Raw genomic sequence first — 17745 nt, forward strand, 5'->3', positions numbered from 1 at the left:
CTTAGTTGGACACAATGCCCTTTATTGGGCGAGGACACTTACTAGTGCTTAGCTCTGTGTTTTTTGTGATGCATCTCTATGTTGTTTTATGTAGCACCAGGGTTCAGGAGAAACGTTGTTTAATTTCATTGTGTACTGCATCAGCTATATATGGGTGAAAATGTCAATAAAAGCTTCTTGACTTAATTGACTTGTTTTGTTTTGCTACCTCTACCCAGCTTCACCAAATTTTCCTCACTGACCTCTCAACAAATCTTACCATTTTATTGTAAAGCACTGGGAAATGCACAAAAAAACCAAACAAACAAAATTTATGCTAAACCAGGCAGTGACACAGCTGCTCAGGATGCTCTCGATGATCTGTAGAATGTTGTGAGGGTGGGTGGTAGCAGCTGGACATTTCTAAGCCTCCTCAAAAGTAGACGGTAATGTGTTTTCCTCGTCATGGCGCTGGTGTTGAGGGACCAAGTAAGGTTCTTGTTCTGGTTCTTGGTTTAGCCAGATGAACACAAGAAATCTGGAATTCTCCACAAGATCCACAAAGGAACTCTTGATGTTCAGCAGGGTGTGATCTCTACGTATCCTCACAAGGTCAACAAACATCTCTTTTGTTTTAGTCCTCTTGGTGTCAAAAAAAGTAAGGTGCAATAAAGTCTTCTTGGCTGATCAGGATTCTGAATGCAAATGTATTTAAATTAGGTAAAAAAAAAAGTCTCAGTTGCTGTGTCCTTTAGCAAAAAAAAGGGACAGTATGGTTGTCACATTCTGTATTCCTTTTTACGTGTGCATCATCTTTCTGTAAAAAAAAAAATAAAGATTTTAAAATTAAGCCTGTGGTACACACCGACATGCAGCATGAACATTAAAATTCGTCACATTATTTGTAAAAGAACTTAATTAAATCCTCTTTCTTTTTTGGTTTTACCATTCTATGCTGCTTCTGATTCTCATAGAGCAGACTTTCCATGTACTGCACATTGTCTCCTATCAGATATTTGTTCTTTTGACATCGCTCACAGTTCTAAAACACAGCCATGAGACAAAAGAGGTTAAAGCTTGAATATTCAAACCTCACAATGGGTCAGTATGACACACTGGACTCCTTCCTTGCTACTATTGTTTGAATATGCAATGTAGGAAACATAAATGCTGCTTCCAATTATTAATATTTTTGCTTACACAAGTTTTAAATCCTTACATTTTTTGCTTTATAACTACAGTACAGCACTACAGTAAGAAAAGCTTACCTTCCGTAACTCTTCACTATGGTGAAACTTCGCCTTCAATTTTTCTACCACAGCCTGGAGGATGTTATGAGCCTGCCATTCTTGATCAAACTCCTAATGCAAAAGAATTTCAAACTCAATCACTCAACTTTTACATCTTTAATATAATTCATTCATTTAAAAAAAACAACTAAATTTTTCATTTTGTACATAGAATCTGTGGTGCCAAGTCATACTGCAGCAAGAATATGAAAGGTTCTTACTAAATATTAAATGGAACCGCCTAAATCAGAGCCTTTTTAGATCATTTTCATTACCTTGTAATGCTTCTCCTGAGACTCAGAGATCAGACTTCCCATTTTCTGCACCTTCTCCTGCAGTGTCTCTGACTTGTCTATCAGAGTGCACTCCAGCAGAGCCATAGACTTTATAGCCCTTCGAAGTTTCCCCATAGCTTCAGCCAGGGCTACCTAAAAGTTCAACAGGAAAGTTTTATTTACCTCTAGACAAACACATTTAGATTACACTCCTGTTAAAACTGTGAATTTCATGTAAACATGATACAGTGAGAAATGTAAGAAAAAACTATGGGTAGGATTCTTCAACTGGGACTGGGAAATAAAAGAATCCATTTGGGGAGACCATGTAGGTATGATGTTTCGTTTGTCTGTGTACTTTAATGTATATAGACTGCACTATTAAAAGCAAAAGATGATTTCTCCATGTGTAAGTGTAGTGTGTGCACAGGGTTATTGTATTTATTCTCTTAGCATATTTTAATTTTTAATTTGTTGGTTGCCATATCACCTATATGCTATAAAGTTCAAAAAAGGATTTGACGATTTATCTGTTACATTGTTTTATATCATACACAGCAAACACACACACACACACACACACACACACACACACACACACACACACACAGTTCACAATAGCAGTTGCGGTTTGTTAAGAAAATTACCTTTAGTAACTCCTCAGTTTGAGTTGTATTCATTCCAATGTGTTCAAATTTGATGTTATAGTGAGCCTCCCACTCTTTCTCATATTCCTAAATGAGGAAAAAAAGGTTCAAAAGTTTATATCTGCAACTTTTTTCTCCGATAGGCTTTTGACTGCAGCACTATCACGGTTTAGTGAGAAGAAAAGCTTACCATTAGTAACTGCTCACAAAGATTTAAACTCTTCTTCATCTGTTCTCGCTCCAAGTGGAGGGTGCTTGAAGCCTGAAACAGTCGCTCATACTCCTACAACACAGGAACAGGAGAAACAATATTGATTTAAATATACATTTCAAAATGGTACAAAAATGGCCCATTATTAGAAAATGCTTAGTGCAGTCAATGATCATGTTCATTACCTTGTCTTGCTTCTTCTGTGTCTCATAGATCAGGCTGCCCATGTCCTGAATTGTGCTTTTCAGTGTCTCCACCTCCTCCATCAGGTTGGAATTCTCAAACTGCAGGTAATCAAAAGACTCCAAAGGCTTCTGATGTTTCTCCCACACTTGCTTCAAACAACTCTAAAATTGGAACAATCAAAACTTGTTGGCTTCATTTACTTATACACACATTCTGAAATTTTTAAAATGCTGACTACAGAATAAAGACTAAAAAAATTTTACCGATCAAGGACACACACAAGCAAAAATTTTACCTTTAATATGTCAGTCAAAGACTCATTTGTATTATTGACGTCGATCGTCAGGTTTCGGTAAGCCAATCGCTCTCTCTCACACTCCTAAAACACAGCCATGGAGGAAAATCAAGGTTCATGCACAAGTGCTTAAATTTGACATCAAATAAAATTTGCAGGTGGAAAAGCAGCACAGTGAAGTGGAACGATGACAGGATGTGAAAAATGCACTTTTGGTAGCAGTTACTTTAGCCACCTGCAGAAAATGTGGGTGAAATGAGACATGTGTTTTATAAGCTTCCATCACACGAGCAAGTAGAAAATAAGAACCCTGAGTGGGGACTGTTTTTTTTGTCTTTTTTGGTGAAGAGCTGTTTATTTTTTGAACAGCTGTTGTAACAGAATCTTGCCATAATGGTTTCTTACTGTTATTATTTATGGAAATAAAAAAGGTGTACAAAAAGAAAATACTAAAACTGTGGGCAGTGCTTCTAAACATGCAGTTTTTTGCTTCAAAATAGAAACCCCAAATCCAAAAACTTTGGACAATGTGTAAAATATAAATAAAAACAGAATGCAATGATTTCCAAATCTCATAAACCCATATTCTATTAACACTTACACTATTAAAACACTATTAAAACATTACATGTACCATTGAATGTAACAGTACCATTTTAAGAGGAAATAATGTAATTTTGAATTTGATGTCTGCCACACAGCTCAAAAAGTGTTAAAATTAAACAGTTGGAGAAACATTTTGCAATTAATTAGGTTAATTGACAGGTCAGTAAGATGATTGGGTATAATTAGTGTATCTTAAAAAGGAAGATTCTCTCAGAATGTTCATAAGAGACAAGAGACAAAATCAATATTGAATGCCTATTATCTTCGGCCTTCAGGCTGCTTTTTTTATTGACTGCTGATATATACCATGCTAAATAGTATATACAGGTTTATCATTCATTCAGAAAATATATTTTTCAGGAAAGGCCTTGCATAATTGAGCAAAACAATGATAACTGCATCTATTACAATAGCATGACTCCCTAGTAGAAGATTCCAGATAGTGTACTGGCCTGCCTGCAGTCTAGACCTTTCACAATCAAAAAAAAATGTGGCACATCATAAAATGAAAAATACAACAAAGGAGTTCCAGAACTGTTGAGCAGCTAGAATTGAGTATCAGACAAATAAGGGACAATATCATCTCTCTAAACTTCTGCAACTGGTCCCCTCAGTCCCCGGATGTATACAAACAAAAGTCTGTTGCAGCTATAAAATTCAAAATGACATTTATTTTTCTTTTTATATATATATATATATATATATATATATATATATATATATATATATATAGTCAGTTCAAATATGTTATGTTGTTTTACTGTGAATAAAATATGGATTTATGAGATTTGCAAATCATTTTGTTTGTTTTTTCATTATGCACAATATCCCAATTTTCTTTGGAATTGGGGATGTATATCAATGTTTTTTCAATAACCCGTGGTTAACCACTCATTTCTCTGACCCAGCAATCATGGCTTAATGAGAAGAAATGCTTACCGAAAGTAACTCTTGACAGTGTTTCAGCTTCTTCATCGTCTTTTCATGCTTGAGCTGAAGGGAGTCATGAGCCTTATGATCTCTCTCTCTCTCCTGAAACACAGACACACACAAAAAAAGAGGTTTGAACTTGAGTGCTTTATGTTCACAGCTGCAACGGTTAACTTCCATTCAGTAAAAAGGAAATGAAAAGAGACTACACAGTTCGAATTGTGATTAAACCAATGTTTATGTTTATATATGCTCACTTATATTTATTACCTGGTTATGGTTGAGTTGAGTCTTATATATGAGGATCTGCATGTCCTGAATGGTGCCTCTAAGTGTCTCCACATACTTCTTCAAGTTCTCAATCTCCAGCTGAGCCTCCTGATATTTCAACTCGGCTTCATTCTTGGATATCTGAAAGATCAATAATCAATCCTAGTTAGCTTTATTTACTTCCACACACATCCAAATGCTTTTAAAAAAATACTCATGACTTATCAGAATAAACTGAAATGTATCTATGAGGCCATACAGCCAAATACATAGGACACTGGCGCTTAGTTTTATTCTAAATTATGAGTTTAAATCAGTTTAATCCAGAAATAAGGCATGTAATCTTTTATTTATTTATTAAAAAGGCTCTAGTCAATGTATTTGCCAGCAACTACTTAGATTTATGCAATACCTCAGGCAAACTATACAGTCAAAAAGATTTTAGTTTTTTTTCTTTAGCACTAATGTTACAAAATTAAAACAAGCATTAAAAGATTGAAAGCTAAGACTGTAAATGGTAAATGGACTGTATAAAAAAAAGACTTACAAAAAAAGACAATTGTTTTAAAAGGAAATGCTCAGTGCAGTTAATATTCATGTTCATTACCTCGTCTTGCTTCTTCTGTGTCTCACAGGTCTGGCTTCCCATGTCCTGAAATTTGCCTTTCAGTATCTCCACATCCTTCAACAGGCTGGTCATCTCAAAATGCAGGTGAGACTCCATAACCATCTCAAGTTTCTCTCCGGCGTTAACCAAAGTGCTCTGAAATGTAAACAATCAAAGCTTGTTGAAAACTTCTACACACATTCAGGCATTTATAAACTGTTGACTAATCACACATCAGAATGATTGAAACATCTTGAATGTTTCTCCAACATGTTAGCAATCAAAGACACAGACACACACACAGACACACACATTTTATATTAGCAAAACTCCATCGTCCGGTTTTGTTAAGACACTGATTCCCTCCCTCTCTAAAAATACCGAACACAGAAGTTGTATTGAACTCAGGCAGGTGTATACAACACCTGAGTGTGTCCTGCTTCTAACCTATCCTAATTAGCTTTATTTTCTTCCACACATACAGGTACTTTAAAAAGCTAATATATAGCGTTTTGAGTAACAAAAGGACAAAATCATTCATATGTTAATTCATTTGTTTAGCTCTCTGCTCTATCTATGGGTCTATAAAGCCAAAAACATACCACACTGAAGCCTAGTTTTAATAATAATAATAATAATAATAATAAAGTGTAATTCAGAAAATAAGACCTGTTAGCTTTCATTTATCTACCAATAATCTTTTAGGTTATATAATTGGCAGTAACTACTTAAATGTAAGTAATAAAGGCTCATGTTTGTAAACAAACTATACAGGATAAAACACAACAAATCAATCATTGTTTTTGACGTTAGACTGATATTAGCATGTCAAAACAGCTAAGCATGTAAACGCTAACATTCAAAAATAATATTTTCTATCAGTAAAAAACTGTAAATCTACTGTATAAATGTAGATTTAGAAGAAAATAAGGATGTTGATAGTAACCTCAGCAGTAAAACACGGAGCAGCAGGTAGCATGGCCTGGTCCTGAGGAACCTCGGAGGGTGAGCCGGAGTCTAAATGCAAATAGAAATACCACCTAATTATCAGAATCTGGATAAAATTGTAATCAGTTTTGCTATTTCATCCAGATTTAATTTCACACTATAAAATATGAGCGTGATCTCACAGTGCATCTCTATGCTGCGTAAATAAGTTTTCTAGGACTAAGGAGAATTTACTGATAGAATAATAATTAAATTTAGCGAAGAATAGTTTACACCAGGACTGGGAAACCAGGGATAAATTAAAAAAAAAAATAGGTTACCTTCGATGGCAGATGCTTCCTCTGGGTCTGCATCAGTTATCTTTCCAACTTTACGAACAAAATAGAAAACGGTAGCGGTCGTGGCTGCATATCCAGCTGTGTACAGCAGGGAGCGCAGCGGAAGGGCCAATACCCAACCATGAACTAAATCAAAGAACATCCGCATGGTTATCGATCAGAAACAATCTTTCACTATAAACGTCCTTTACACTCTATATAAGCGCCTGGACTACGTCATATTCTTTGTGGCGTCATAGTTGCTAATGACGCAAAAGGGGGAGGGGCGCCAACTACGATCTCGCATACACGTCAGCAATGTGCAGTTACACAAATTAATTTCTATCAATGATGCATCACTGTTATATTTTAGGTTTTTTATTATTTATAATAATAATCTTTCACAAAGTAACTAAAATCTTTGATTTATGACTGATATAATTTGGGCCAAAATGTTCCTTCTAAAACAGCCAGAACTTCAGAACACAATCCAATCTATAATCCAGTCAGTATCACTGATCCTCGGAAACTCTAATGCTCTCATTTACATAATTGTGTTAAATCTCTATATGGGAAGGAAACTAATTACTAGCCCAATCAAATTTCATTAACCATTTTGGTTATTTGGACAGCACTCTTTTGTATATTTTCATTAATGTGGGCCTTTCAGTAACAGAATTGGAAACAATTTTTAAATCTCTAATTCACTAATTAACATTTTCTACACAGTGTACATTATAATTATACATTTCCTAATACCCCCCCCATTTTTACTTATCTGATAACCAAAAAATAAATACAGTTCAATTACAGAGTCTATGTTGTATGTTGCCGTACTGTCACATGATCAGATGATTCTGACAGTGACACTGCCAAACAGGAAGTAAGGCTGAATCTCAGCAACAAGTTTAAAAACTGACACAAAACTAAGTGGACATCTTGAAAACCATGCCCTTAAGCTATTCACAAGCAATGACGGCCGCAGGTCAAAGTAGAAACCTACAACACCAATAAAAATTTACAGCAGCCGCAGTAATGCCACTGCGAGTCTGGCTGATCAGGCCCCAAAAATGATGCTTGCCACAGCCTAAATGTGATCGTTATGTATATGTACAATTTATTTTTTTTAACCTTATAATATTCATTATAATGGCTGGGGTTTTTTTTGCCTTAATTTCTACATAACTATCTGTTTTTTACATTTATACAATTTACTTGTTTAGAGATTCAAATACTACTATATAGTTCTTGTTAAGTTGCGTTTACTGTATTGTTTATTAAACTGTTTTTATAGCATTATTTCTGTTTATTTTTGCCTGTCACTAACATCGTGTATAGTCAGGGCCCCTGATACCTGATCTTTCCTGCCATATGTGAGTCTTCTAGAAACTGTTACCACAAAGCTGAAGGCACACAATTGTATACTATGTCTTTGGATGCGGTATAATACAATTACATGTTTCACTTGAACTTGGAAACCCAAACCTGTTCCATCATGGCATTGCCTCTTTTCAAAAAAGCGAGCTCCATGATGATATGGTTTACATGGTTTGGAGAGGAAGATCCTGAGTGGCCTGCTACAGAGCTCTGATCTCAAACCTACTGAACACCTCCGGGATGAATTGGAATGCTGGATGCACCACAGAGCTCCTCACCCTACATCAGTAACCTCACTTTTGCGGCTGATGAACACAAATGTACACAAGCACACTCCAAAATCTAGTATAACATCTTCCCAGAAGAGTGAAAGGAATCATAATTAAATTGGGACTAAATGTGGAATGATCAAAACATACAATACTTATGACCAGGTGTCTGCAATCTTTTGCAGTTTGACAATACAGTGCATGCTGAGTGTTTTGGTTTTAGTGTTTTGGTTTGTTTAGTTTTCCTATCCTTTCCTTCATGTTGGCCAGGAGCCAGATTTAGAAATACACTGGTAGTTTACATCCTCGATAGCTAAGTGCTAAAAACTATTGATTGTTTCTATTATTTTGTGTAATAAAGGAGCTGAGCTTGAATAGACATTGTACCTTTTCTTTTTCTTCCAGTATCACTATGGCAGCCCATGGATCTGCCTGGTAAAAGATTGTGAAATTTGGGACAATGGCTGGAAAGAGTCTAAAGAACTTTCTGACCAAATTTGTGCCAGTTGCTGCCTCTGCTCTAGCGCAATCATAGGGTCAGATTTTGGTCTAATCTGGAAGAATGCTTATGATTATAAGTTTTAAAACATGTCCACATTTTAAAAGCCAGACTTTCCTGGGTCAAGGTCAGTACAGTCTATGACACAGATTTGTAAATAATCTCAGATTTTGGCACACAGATTTATCAGAGAATGTTGTTTCGGGGAGTGTTTTGAAAACACCAAATGGTTTGGTCACTAACCTGACAGCAACGATACCAAAAAGAAATTGAGGCTGTATATTAACAATCAGCCATTTACTGGTCATAGTTTACAAAAACATGCTAAACTGCCTTTATATAACTTTTGCTTTTTAAAATAATTTTTCTTTTGCTACGTCTTACCCAAAACCCACCTTTCTGAACATAAGTAATTGATTGTTTTTTTTTCTATAAATGTGAAGGTACCTCAGTAATGTACAGTATCTACCGATCATGAAACTTGATATGTATTTTCAGTACAATGCCCTCTTTAAAAGAAGTTGTTTAATGACTGTGCAATCATAAAAGTAATGCATAGAAACACACATTACTTAAGGCAACAAAGAACTGTTAAATGTTTGTCAAAAGAAAAAGTAAGGTGCATAAAGACCTCTTGGTTTATTAGGATTCTGAATGTTTAGTTTATATAAATTAGGTAATACAAATCTCAGCAGAAAAAGACACTGTATGATTGCCACATCCTGCGTTTATTTCTTGGTGTTAAAATTTGCTTGTTATCTTCACATTGGATGAGGATCAAATTCTGCCTGTTTCAACAGATCAAATGTTTATGCCATCTTTCTGTAAAAAATACAGATTTCATGGTACATCATCATGCAGCATGAACATAATTGGTCCTCACATTATTTGTAAAAGAACTGCTCAATTCAAGCCTTTTCTTGCTAAATATATTCACTGTTTAATGCTTCCTCTGAATCTCATATATCAGACTTTCCATGTTCTAGACAGTATCTCCCATTAGATTATTGTCCTCTTAATATCACACACAGTTCTGAAACACAGCCATGGGATAAAAGAGGTTCAAGTTTGAATGCTTGCTGCATATTTAAATATGTGATGTAGGAAACACATAGAGTTTATAAGTAAAGTTTATAGGACTGTGGTGAGACCTTCTATGTCGTATGGTTTAGAGACAGTGGCATTTAGTAAAAGACAGGAGGTGGAGCTGGAGGTAGCAGTTAAAATTTTTATTGGGATTAACATGGATGGACAGCATTAGAAATAAGTTTTTTAGAGGGACAGCGCATGTAGGACGTTTTGGAGACAAGGTGAGGAAGAAGCGATTGAGATGCTTTGGACGTGTGCAGAGGAGGGACATAGGGTATATCGGTAGGAGAATGCTGAGGATGGAGCTGCTAGGAAGGAGGAAAAGAGGAAGGCCAAGGAGAAGCTTTATCGATGTGGTGAGGGAAAACATGCAGGAAGTTGGTTTGAAAGAGGCAGATGTAGAGGACAGGGGGGTATGGAGACGGATGATCTGCTGTGGCAACCCCTAATTAGAGAAGCCAAAAGAAGAAGAAGAAGATAAAACAAACACTGCTTCCAAATATGAATGATTTTTGCTTACACAAATATTCAAGTTTTAAATCCTACCATTTATAACTCTTCGCAATGGTGTAACTTCTCCAACTTTTCTACCACGGACTGAACGATGTTATGAGCTTCCTGTTCTTGATCAAACTCCTAAAACAAAATCCAAACTCAAGCACTCAATTTTTATATCCTCGAAATATTCTATTCAATTAAAATGTCTGAAATACATTTTTCATTTTGTTCACATAATCTTTTAGTCATAGTCATCACACAGCATGAACATAAAAAGTCCTTAGTAATTATTAAAAGGAACTGCTTAATTCAAAGCCTTTTCAGATAATATTCATTACCTCGTCATGCTTCTTCTGAGACTCAGCGATCAGACTTTCCATTTTCTGCACCTTCTCCTGCAGTGACTCTGTCTTGTCTGTCAGGCTGCACCCCAGCTGAGCAACCGACTTAACAGCCTTTCGATGTTTCCCCATAACTTCAGCCAAAGCTACCTAAAAGTTCAACATCCAAGCTTTATTTACTTCCGCACACACATTCAGACAGTTTCACTACCCTGCCCACACTCCCAAACAACCATTATATATCCCAAACCTAAGTAATCAGGTATACAGTGGGTATAGAAAATATACTATACTATATAAATAAACTATACTCTGGTTAAATGTAGATTTGACATTTTATGTGACAAACTTATTACAGTTTATGTCACATTGTTAAAGGCAGGATTCTTTTAGCTGAGACTAGGGCTCTATTTAAAATCAAATAAACCATAGGCCATGGAAGGAAACCATGGGGGTACATTATAGCGTTTCACTGTGTACTTCACTTCACTGTATATGGTTGGAACAACAATAAAGCCTACTTGACTGAAATGGAATCAAATAAAATTGCTATCTCAAGAATTTGGTAGACTCTTACACTAAAGGACTGCACATAACTTGTAACATATTTTAATTTTGAATGTGTTGGTTGCTATATTACATATGCTATAAAGTTGGAAAAGATCTGACATGATTTATCTTGAGTACAATGTTTTATATCATATACAACACACACACACACACACACACACACACACACACACACACACATTAGTTCACAATAGCAGTTGTTTGTAGAGAAGAAAAGATTACCTTCATTAACTCCTCAGTTTGATCCAGAGTCTTCATTCTATTGTGTTCAATTCTGAGGAAATAGTGAGGCCTGTGTTCGGTCTTACATTCCTAAAAGAGGCAAAAGAGATTTAAAAATGTATATCTGCAATTTCAACTCACTTCAACTCAAATGATGTAATGTTAACAAATTCACAATTTTGTAGGGCTTTGTATCTGCAAGAATCTGGCAATATAATACATATCACAATACAGGGGTTGTGATATGATATTTTGCAATACATTGCGATACTGTAAGCAAGGTAATATATTGGGATATTTCTTATTTTACGAACAGAATATAATTTTAGGAAAGCCTTCATTAAGAAAACAGCACCATATGTAAAACTTGGCACAAACAAAAACACTGTGGGATCTACATTTGCTTTAATTGCTTCTAAAATTACACTGCTAGCCCTAACTAATTAAACCTACCCATACCATGAAACCTGTGCCAGCCTCACCCGTATCACACCTCAGCAGCATTAAGTGTTCTTACACTCCTACAATGTTGGCTTGTTTATTATCATGTTAGAATTTTTTCATTATGCTTCCTAACTATGACAAACAGATTTTTGACTGCAGCACTATGAGAGATGTCAAGCATCTGTTAGCCAATTAAACTAAAAGGGTTTGTGACAGTATATTTGGTCATTTTGGTCAGTGATTTTATGATAGTATTACTACAATCATCTTGGTTTAGTGAAAAGAAAAATGTACTTTTAGTAAACTTTCGCAAGAACTTAAACTCTTCTTCATCTGTTGTTGCTCTAAGAGGAGGTTGCTGTAAGCCTGAAACACTCGCTCATACTCCTACAACACAGGAACAAGAGAAGAAAATATTATTAAAATATACATTTTAAAAGAATTGATAAATGAGGCCCATTATTCTATATAATTTGCAACGGAAATGTTTTTTGGAGTTAATGATCATGTTTATTACCTCATCTTGCTCCTTCTGTGTCTCATTGATCAGGCTCCCCATGTCCTGAACTGTGCCTTTAAGTAGGTCCACATCCTTCATCAGGCTGGACTCCTCAAACTGCAGGTTGTTAAAAGATTCCATAGCCTTCTGATGTTTCTCCAACACTTGACCCAAAGAGATCTAAAACATTAACAATCATTTTTTTTTACACGTTCATAAATATTTTAAATGCTGACTCAAAAGAATCAGGGATAAGGACTGAATTTCTTTAAAAAGTGAGCAATCAAAGACACACGCAAACACAGGCACCGACACACACACACACACGTATCGAACATTAGCACAAAGTTTACCTTAATTAAAGCCTTGATGTCAGTCAGAGACTCCTTTGAATTACTGAACTTCATAGTCAGGTTTTGGTAAGCCACTCGCTCTCTCTCACACTCCTAAAACACAGCCATGGGGGAATATAAGGTTCAATGGTTACATCAAATATAATTTGCAGATGGAAAAGACAGCACACTGAAGAGGAGCAATGGTATAGGATGTGAAAGATGCACTATTGGTAGCAGTTAAGTTTAGAAGAACTCAGGCATGTGTATTCATAAGCCTCCGTCACATGAGCCAATAGATAATGAGAACACTGAGGAGGAGCTACATGTTTTTTTGGTAATGAAAATAATTGAAGAGCTGTTCATTATTACACAGCCGTTATACCAGATTCTTGCTTTAAAGCTTTCTTACTGTGATTATTTTTGGGCATAAAAATCTATATGAAAAGAAAATATTAAAACTGGGGGCATTGCTTTTAAACATGCAGGTTATTGCTTAAAATTATTATTGCTTTTAATATCCATACGTTATACACTTATTTCTCTGACCCATAACTGACACAAATTTCTCCAGCAATCATGAGATGCTTACAGAGAGTAACTCTTCACAGTGTTGTAGCTTCTTTATCGTCTCTTCATGCTTGAGCTGGAGAGCTTTGTGGGCCTTCTGTTCTCTCTCTTGCTCCTGAAACACAAACATGGGGGAAAAAAGGTTTAAACTTGAGTGCTTTATGTTTAATGGTTCACTTCCATTTAGAAAAAAAAGAAATAGAATAAAGACTTCACAATTCAAATTTTTAAGTCATCATGAACTAACTTATACACCACCTGAGTGTGTGCTGCTTTTAAAACACTATTCTTAATTAGATGACTCTCATTTGTCTTCAATTATGGAATTATTTTGGCCTTCTTACATATTAATTGAATCAAATATACATTTAATTTGAACGTGAACATAAACTGCACAATTGTATTTGAATTTGACAGCTTAACACTTTAGCAAAAGTATAAATCTATTCATTCTAATGAATATGTTTACACACAGTCAGGTGCATCGGTAGGATGCACTTGTTTTTCATAAATGATGAAATTTTATGACTAGCAAATGGCTTGTGTAAATGCTCATATAAATAATGCAATGCTTATATTTATAAATGCTCATATATTTATTACCTGGTTATGCTTGTTTTCAGTGTCATACATGAGGATCTGCATGTCCTGAATAGTGCCTCTAAGTGTCTCCACATACTTCTTCAGGTTTTCATTTTCCACCTGAGGTTCCTGATATTTCAACTGAGGTTCATTCTTAGATATCTGAAAGGTCAATAAACTATTGTAGTTAGCTTTATCAACTTCCACACACATCCAAATGCTTTAAAAATCTACTCATGTATTATCACAATAAACTGGAGGGTTTTGGTAAAAAAAAAAAAAAAAAAAGATTCTGTACTCAGTCATATGTTTAGCTCCCTGTGCTCTATCTATGGGGATAGAGAGCCAAAAACATATGACAAAAATTCATTTTTTAATTAGATTTGCATTTGTTGACTTCATTTAATCCTACATGCATTGACATTTTTCAAATGCTGAATAATCACTTATCAGAATCAGGACTAAAGACTAAATTTACCCAACATGTGAGCAATCAAAACACACACACATACACACACACACACACACACACACACACACACACACACACACACACACACACACACACTCACACACATTCATAAGCCCCTGTCACATAAAAATAAGAACACTGTGGGGGACAGCATTTTTTTTTTGTCATAAAAATAATTGAAGAGCTGTTCACTATTAAGCAGACGTTATAGCAGACACCTGCCTTAATGTTGTCTTACTGTTATTATTTATGAAAAATACAATGTGCATGAAATGAACTGATTAGAATGGATCCAGGTTTTTGTTAATTTCCCTTCTTATGAATATATTTACACACACTCATATACATCAGTAGGATGCAAATGTTTTTTCTAAATTATGTGATTTTTTTTATAACTAGCAAAATAGCATGTGTCAATGCACATATAAATAATGCAATGATTATATTTATAAACGCTCACATATTCATTACCTGGTTATGCTTGTTTTGAGTCTCGTACATAAAGATCTGCATGTCCTGAATGGTGCCTCTAAGTGTCTCCACATACTTCTTCAGGTTCTCAATCTCCAGCTGAGCCTCTTGATATTTCAGATCATCTTCAACCTTAGATATATGAAAGATCAAAATAACTTATCCTAGTTTACTTTATACACTTCCACACCCACCAGATGCTTTAAAGACTACTCGTGACTCATCAAAATAAACTGAAATGTTTTGAAGATTTAATTTTTTTTATTTCATATGCTTATTTATATGTTTTGACGTCTCTGATTTCTCTATGGGGCCATACAACCAAAAAATGCACAAAACTGAAGCATAGTTTTAATAAGATTTATGAGTTTTAATCAGATTTAAATCCAGAAAAAAGGCCTGTTAGCTTTAATTTAGCTACTAACAACCTTCTAGGGTATATAGATGGCCATAACTACTTAAATGTTTGTAATAAATACAAACTCGAAGGCTCATGTTAGTAAATAACCTTGAGCAAAATATACATTACAATTAAAATAAAGTTCATTTTTCTTGTTAGCACTAAAGCTAAAATGTTAAAATTATGTTAAACTATTGTAAAAAAAAAAATAATAATAAATAAAAACTCTTTAATGATCATGTTCATTACCTCATCTTGCTTCTTCTTTGTCTTACAGATCTGGCTTTCCATGTCCTGAATTCTGCCTTTCAGTATCTCCACATCCTTCATCAGGCTGGACATCTCTAAATGCAGGAGATCAAAGGACTTCAAAGCCTTCTCATGTTGCTCTTCCACTTGATCCAAAGAGCTCTAAAATATCAACAATCAACATTTGTGGACTTCATTTACTTCGACAGACATTCGGATATGTTGAGAATACTGGATAATCCCTTATCAGAATGAGAACTAAAGACTACGTTTTCCTTACATGTGAGCTATCAAGGACACACACACATATATTTTACATTAGCCAAAGCTTCGTATTAGTCAGTGTCCATTTTTTCACTGAATTCCATAGTCAAGTTTCTGGTAATTTGCAGGTGTAAAAGCAGCACACTGAAGGAGAACAATAGCAGGATGTGAAAGATGTTTTCTTATTGTCATTATTTATGGCTAGAAAAATGTGTATGAAGAGAAAATATTAAAGCTGGAGGCATGGCTTCTAAACATGCAGGTTTTTGCTTGAAAATATTTCAATGTTTTCAATATCTAGAGGTTATCCACTTATTTCTCTGACCCAAAACTGACATATAATTTTCTCTAGAAATCATTTCTTAATGAGAAGAAAAGCTTACAGAGAGTTGTTTAATTTTCTTTGTCATCTCTTCATGCATGAGCTGGAGGGTATTGTGAGCCTTCTGATCTCTTTCTCGCTCCTGAAACACAGGCGTGGGGAAAAATTAGGTTTGAGCGTAAGTGCTTTGTGTTCACATCTCTAATGGTTCACATCCATTCAATAAAAAAATCTAAATAATAAAGACTACACAATTAGAATTCTGATGAATTTAAATTTATCATGGATTAAAAACATGATCAGAAACAACTTTTACGATTTTAACGCTTCTAACGTAATATTCTTAATTGGATAACTGTTCTCATTTGTCTTCATTTACGGATTTATGTTGGGTTAACATGTTTATAAAATATAAACCCATTACAATTTATGAAAATGGATCAGTTCAGGTTTCAATTAGTTATGCTTCTTATCAATAAAACAGTCAGGTGCATCAGTTGGATACAAATGTTTTCCTAAATTATGGGATTTTTTATGACGAGCAAAATGGCTTGTGTAAATGCTCATATGCTTAAACCAAAGCAGACATATATATATATATATATATATATTTATATTTATTACCTGGTTATGCTTGTTTTGAGTCTCATGTATCAGGATCTTCATGTAGTGAATGGTGTCCCTGAGTGTCTCCACATACTTCCACAGTTTCTCATTCTCCAGCTGAGCTTCCTGATATTTATCAGCTTCATTCTGATCCATCTGAAAGGTCAATACCTAGCCTATTTAGCTTAATTCACTTTCACACACATCCAGATGCTTAAAAAAACGACTCATGCCTGAATAAAAAAATGTATAAACCGATGTGTTTTGTTAAAAAATAAAATAAAATAAAATAAAAGATCATATGCTCATTCATTTGTTTAGCTCTCTCTGCTATATCTATGAGGCCATACAGCCAAAAACGTACTGCACTATTGCCTAGTTTTAATTGGAATTTTAATATATTTTAGTTTAATAAAATATTTTCATATAGTTGGCAGTAACTGCTTAAATTTAAGCCATAAATCAATAATTGTTTTTATTTGTTTTAGCACTGATATTAGCATGTCATAACAGCTAAGCATGTTTAAATACATTGATATTAGTAAGATGTACTGAATAATTGTAGATTTATAAGGTGTTGATTTTAACCTCAGCAGCAAAACAGGAAGCAGCAGGTACCATGTCCTGGTCCTGAGGAACGCCACATGGTGAGCTAGAGTCTAAATACAGAAAGAAATACAACCTAATAATCAGAATCTCGATAAAAAGTCAATCAAGCAATATTTTTACTATTTTTCTCAGATAACTGTGCATGTGTGAGTAACAGGGCCACTCTGCTCTAGTAGAAAAATCTACTGAATAACTAAACACAGGGACTGAGAAACCAGGAAAAAATGAGAAATAGGCAACCTTCGCTGGCAGATGCTTTCCCTGGGTCTGCATCTGTTTCCCCATCTTTTCGAATTAAATAGTAAATGATGGCGGCCGCGATTGCAGTTACAGCTGTGCACATCAGGGAGCGGAGCTGAAGCTCAGACACACAAGCTTGAACTAAATGAAAGAAATTCCGCATCTTCTCTGTCGATCAGAGATTTCTCAATAAACACCTCACCGGCGCGAAATCGCACGAAGTAATGACAGATCTGCGTCCTCACGATATATAAAAGCCT

General features: G+C 35.0%; 2 protein-coding genes across 3 annotated transcripts; both read right to left on the minus strand.

Annotated features, from left to right (window-relative positions):
• Positions 1–243: 243 nt before the first annotated feature.
• LOC124398099 (cingulin-like protein 1) lies at positions 244–6763 on the minus strand. Of its 2 annotated transcripts, none has more exons than XM_046868118.1 (13): positions 6564–6763; positions 6242–6312; positions 5296–5451; positions 4689–4829; positions 4428–4520; positions 2883–2966; positions 2587–2748; positions 2381–2473; positions 2191–2277; positions 1544–1696; positions 1248–1340; positions 926–1021; positions 244–796 (listed from the first exon to the last, which is right to left on the minus strand). In XM_046868118.1, the coding sequence occupies exons 1-13, from the start codon at positions 6727–6729 to the stop codon at positions 731–733; spliced, it is 1461 nt and encodes a 486-aa protein (XP_046724074.1). In that variant the 5' UTR covers positions 6730–6763; the 3' UTR covers positions 244–730. The 2 variants fall into 2 exon arrangements, with proteins under 2 accessions (XP_046724074.1, XP_046724075.1); XM_046868119.1 differs by having other exon boundaries at positions 912–1021.
• A 3439-nt stretch (positions 6764–10202) lies between these two features.
• On the minus strand, positions 10203–17735 carry LOC124397908 (cilia- and flagella-associated protein 58-like). The gene is made up of 15 exons (XM_046867785.1): positions 17486–17735; positions 17225–17295; positions 16655–16792; positions 16092–16172; positions 15445–15606; positions 14796–14927; positions 13874–14014; positions 13293–13385; positions 12722–12814; positions 12387–12548; positions 12164–12256; positions 11426–11515; positions 10631–10783; positions 10341–10430; positions 10203–10239 (listed from the first exon to the last, which is right to left on the minus strand). The coding sequence occupies exons 1-14, from the start codon at positions 17646–17648 to the stop codon at positions 10344–10346; spliced, it is 1659 nt and encodes a 552-aa protein (XP_046723741.1). The 5' UTR covers positions 17649–17735; the 3' UTR covers positions 10203–10239; positions 10341–10343.
• Between the last annotated feature and the right edge of the window lie 10 nt (positions 17736–17745).

Source organism: Silurus meridionalis, chromosome 15 (assembly GCF_014805685.1).
Source record: "Silurus meridionalis isolate SWU-2019-XX chromosome 15, ASM1480568v1, whole genome shotgun sequence".
In the NCBI taxonomy this organism is placed as follows: domain Eukaryota; kingdom Metazoa; phylum Chordata; class Actinopteri; order Siluriformes; family Siluridae; genus Silurus; species Silurus meridionalis.